We start from the raw sequence: 5117 nt of genomic DNA on the forward strand, positions 1-5117 counted from the left end.
TGGGTGATTAGCCTTTGCTTATGCAAAGAGGAATCTACAAAGGTATAAATTTCAACTCACTTTGTTTTGAGTTGAGTTTTGGTTCACCAATCTACTAGGCTTTGAATTTCTTGGTTAATGTTTTGTTTTTAAGTGCATGCTAGCATGATTCCGCCTTTAATTGTTAATTGCATGCTTATTGATGTTGCTTAAATGAACATGTTTTCACAAAATATTCCTTCATAAGCCTCAAAACCAATTAAATCACCCACGATCACATCGGAGCAGCAGAACTCCTCGCCGGAGCTCGAAAGTTCTCACGATTCTGACGTCATTCCATCAAGCAAAGGGTATGGTTAGGCTTGTAAGCTTGCAACGAACTCGAAGGTGGTCTCCAACAGCTCGATCGGTGCTAGATGAGGATGGTTGGGTGCATGGGTGTACGGATGGTCCGGACTAGAGAGATTTCGAGAAGGATGAGAGAGGAAGAAAGGTTACTTGTGGGTGTGTGTGTGATTCAGCTACGGGATTGGCCAAAGGAAAATATCAAGGCTTCCTATTTGGCAGCCAAGACAAGGAAGGAGAAAGGAAAACCCAAATGGCCCAACATCTACTTCAACCGAATCCTAATTGGCTCTAAGAAAACAGGAATGATCCCAATTGGTCTAAATTTTATTTTCCTATTTGATTCAATTGTATTCTAACATTCATAACTTTTCTGTTACGAGCCCGATTCGGCCCTAACTCGCATCAATGCTCTCGGGACGAAGAGTACAATTTAATTACGTCAGTAAGAAAATAATTTAAAATTATCTATGTACATCCGCATCACAAGGCCAATGAGGGCAAACTAGTCATTTCCATGCATTCGAGGATAAAATATATAATTATTTGGGACTGGTCGTCACAACCTACCCCCCCTTAATAAAATTTCATCCCAGAAATTTCTGTATGCTAGCATACAACATATCAATATCCATAAAACAAATGTGGATATAAATCTCGCATACGATCCTCCGTCTCCCAAGTAGCCCTTTCTACTGAATGGTTCCTCCACAAAACCTTCCCCATGCACACAGTTTTATTCCTAAGAACCTTATCCTTCCAGTCCATGATCATCATTGGTTCCTCATCATATGTCAAGTCTGGATTAATTTCTAATGGCTGAGGAGGTATCACGTGTGATGGATCAAAGACATAATGACGAAGCATAGAAACATGAAAGACATCGTGCACCCTTGACAATTCCGGAGATAACTCAAGTTTATAGGCAACTTCACCGATTTGTTCGGTGATCTGGTACGGTCCTATATAGCGAGGACTTAACTTACCTTTCTTACCAAACCGTACTATGCCCTTCCACGGAGATAACTTCAAACATACCCAGTCTCCAACTTTATATACCCTGTCAGTGGTGTGTTTATCAGCAAGGTTCTTCTGTCGATCTTGGGCTGCTTTCAGGTTAACTTTAATTACCTAAATATTTTGAGTAGTCTTATCAACAATCTCTGGGCCCACTAACACCCTCTCACCAGTTTCTGACCAGTATAGAGGAGTACGACAGGATTTACCATAGAGTGCCTCGAAAGGTGACATACCAATACTAGAATGGTAACTGTTATTGTAGGCAAACTCCATCAAATCTAAACATTTATGCCAAGCATCGCCAAACTGTAGCACTGAAGGTCTTAACATATCTTCTAATGTCTGGATGGTTCTCTCAGATTGCTCGTTTATCTATGGATGATACGCCGTACTATAATGCAATCTTGAACCATGAGCTTCCTGAAATGCCATCCAAAACTTAGAAGTGAACCTAGGATCCCGGTCAAAAATAATACTAACCGAAACCCCGTGGTATTTAACAATCTCTGCTATATATGACTCAGCTAATCGTCTTAAATAATAGTTCTCTCGAACTGGTATAAAGTGTGATGATTTAGTAAGCCGATCCACTATTACCCAGATGCCATAGTAACCATTTCGCGTACGAGGAAGCTTGTAATTTCTGCTAGGGAACAGCAAGTGGCTACATCAATCCAAAAGGCTTCTTCCTCTCAGCTTTAACCTGCTGACGAATCGCACGTCGACTCACATAGTCAACAATCTTTCTTTTCATACCAGACCAATAGTAGAAGGTCGAATAGTGTGATACATCTTGGTACTCCCAGGATGCATCGCATAAGCCGATATGTGAGCCTCATCAAGAATATCTTTCTTTAATTCTGCAATATTCAGCATGTACATCCGGCTTCCCTACATAAGCATGCCATCAAATTCCCGAATTCGGAGATCTTTCTTTTTCCCTCGTGACATTGCCTCTGCTAATTCTTGGGATTCATCATCCTCCGCTTGAGATTAAAATCGGTCTAACATGGGAACTAGCAAGTAAAGCTTATTCCTGATCTATCACTCCCAAATTAACTCCAGTAGATCTCAATTTTGTGAGGAGAGGGATATAGCAAGCATATAAAACATTAATACGACCAGGATGATACTCAATCGTGCAAACATTTGCACGACCAGGATGATACTCAATCGTGCAAACATAATCACTGAGTAATTCTATCCATCTTTGTTGTCGAAGGTTAAGATTTTTCTGGGTGAATAGGTACTGGAGGCTTTTTATGATCTGTGAAAATTTTACACTTTTCTCCATATAAGTAATGTCTCCAAATCTTCAAGGCAAAAATGATGGCTGCTAGCTCGAGATCATGGGTAGGGTAGTTCATCTCGTGTGGCTTCAACTGTTACGAGGCACATGCAATCACCCTACCATGCTACATTAATACCCAACCTAAGCCATTTAAGAAAGCATCACTGTAAATCTCAAAATTACCACCGTCGTCTAGAAGTGTCAAAACATGTGCGTGAGTGAAACAATACTTTAGCTGCTAGAAACTTCATTCATAATCATTGTCCCACTCGAATCTAGTATATTTTCTAGTCAACCTCGTCAGTGGTAAAGCTATGGTTGAAAAATCTTTAACAAACCGTCGATAATAACCTGCTAAGCCCATAAAACTTCGTACCTCAATAACGGTTCGCGGCTGCTCCCAGTTTTCAACTGCAGCTATTTTCTGTGGGTTCACCTGAATACCCTGGGCTGATATTACATGCCCTAAGAATGCCACTTGATCTAACCTAAACTGGTATTTGCTGAATTTAGCATATAATTGGTGCTCTCTCAATTTCTTTAAAACCAAAGTGAGATGTCGAGTATGTTCTGCCTTAGACTTAAAATACACCAAAATATCATCAATAAGGACAATAACAAACCTGTCCAGGTATGGCCTAAATACTCAATTCATTGGGTCCATAAAAGATGTGGGTGTATTCGTTAATCCGAATGGCATCACGAGGAATTCGTAATGATCATATCAAGTCCTGAAAGCTGTCTTAGGAACATCTTCACTTTTGATCTTCAATTGATAATACTCGGACCTCAAATCAATCTTAGTCAAATAAATCATCTATACGTGGCAATGGATAACGGTTTTTAGTTGTTACCTGATTCAACTGTTGATAGTCAATACATAGCCTCAAGGTTCCGTCTTTCTTCTGTACAAATAATACTGGAACTCCCCAGGGTGAAGTACTAGGCTGAATGAAGCCCTTATCAACTAATTCTTGCAACTGGGTTTTCAATTCCCTCAACTCAGCGGGAGCCATTCGATAAGGGGTTAAGGAAATAAGATCTTTACCTGGAAGTAAATCAATAATGAACTCTACTTCTCTATCTGGTGCTAATCCAGGTAAATCGTCAAGGACAACATTAAGGAAATGCCTAACTACTCGAACATCCTCCACACGGATAGGAGTATCCTCATTCAATACCACGTGAGCCAAATAACCCTGATAACCTTTCTTCAATAGCCGCTTGGCCCTCATGGCAGAAATGATGCCATGCTTCAATCCATTACTTACACCCACAAATGTAACCACAGGCAAGCCCGACCGATGAAAAGTGAATGTCTTCTCATAACAATCCATATTGGCACGATTGTAGTGTAACTAATCCATGCCTAGAATAACATCGAAATCAACAATATTTAATGGAATAAGATTAGCTGGCATAACGATGCCCTCCACCAGAACAGGACATCCTTGATATACCCAGCTAACATAACATGTCTCACCTATAGGCATCAAAAACTCTAACTCATAACTGAGAGGTGTGGGGTAGGTTTGCATCGTCTAAATAAACGTATGAGAAATAATAAAGTGTGTGGCACTAGAATCAATTAATACCCTAGCAAAATGGCTAAGAATATTTAACATACCCATAATTAGATCTGGGTTGTTCTAAGCATCCTGCAAGGTGATATGGTGAACACGGCCATGTGGCTGCTGCCGTCCTCCACGACCCCTATTACCTTGATTTCCACGTCCCTATGTACCTCGTCTTTGACCAGGCTGGTTAGGCTGCGTCGATGATCCTGCAGTACTAGAAGCAACCCCAACGATCTGAGACTGCCTTCCGGGATACCATTGTGATCCACCAGTTATATACGACAAATATGGTGGGTAACCTCTTGAGTACTGAGCATAACCACTCTGATGATGCAAATCATGCGAGTACTGATATTGTCTTCCTAAACATGGAGCTATATCACCCTAATTATGATACGGTCTACCATAACCCGTCTGGTATAACCACTAGGCTCGGGAATCTGCTGAATAGGAACTAGTGGCGGTAAAGCGGATGGTTGGGGCTTCTGCTGGCTCTGTGGGCATTGAACAGCCCGGTGTCTCGTCTGACCACAAACAAAACATCCTCTGTTACCTTGCTTACACACCTCAAAGTGTCGACTATTACACCTGCGACAAAATGGACCACCATAACCACTAAAACCTCTCTGTCCCTGGAAGTGAGAACCACCTGAACGGCCACCCCTCTGTGACGCCGTGGAATTCGAACACCCACTAGAAGAACCAGAACTAGTACCACTTCTCTTAAAACTCTACGTTTTACGAGATCCCTATGAGGACTGGCCTTTATCTTTATTATTGTTTTTCTTCTGATTATTGTCTTTTTCTTCCTCTTCCTCACTGTCACTGGGCATGTTTTAAGAATCCTCAACCCACAGTAGAATCTCATAAAAACTCCTGATATGTAGAGCAGGGAGTCGTGGTCA

General features: G+C 41.2%; 1 protein-coding gene across 1 annotated transcript; it reads right to left on the bottom strand.

The window, feature by feature from the left end:
- Positions 1-948: 948 nt before the first annotated feature.
- Positions 949-3972, bottom strand: LOC139190967 (uncharacterized). The gene is made up of 4 exons (XM_070811462.1): positions 3490-3972; positions 3012-3215; positions 2101-2235; positions 949-1350 (listed from the first exon to the last, which is right to left on the bottom strand). Exons 1-4 carry the CDS (start codon positions 3970-3972, stop codon positions 949-951), a joined length of 1224 nt encoding a protein of 407 aa, XP_070667563.1.
- Between the last annotated feature and the right edge of the window lie 1145 nt (positions 3973-5117).

This window comes from Malus domestica, chromosome 13 (genome assembly GCF_042453785.1).
Source record: "Malus domestica chromosome 13, GDT2T_hap1".
Lineage (NCBI taxonomy): Eukaryota > Viridiplantae > Streptophyta > Magnoliopsida > Rosales > Rosaceae > Malus > Malus domestica.

Coding starts and splice junctions, on each gene's coding strand:
- LOC139190967 (XM_070811462.1), bottom strand. CDS start 3,972: ATGGATTGTTATGAGAAGACATTCACTTTTCATCGGTCGGGCTTGCCT. Junction 3,216..3,489: donor ACTATCAACAGTTGAATCAG/GTAACAACTAAA, acceptor GTGTATTTTAAG/TCTAAGGCAGAACATACTCG. Junction 1,351..2,100: donor GACCTTCTACTATTGGTCTG/GTATGAAAAGAA, acceptor GTATGTTTGAAG/TTATCTCCGTGGAAGGGCAT.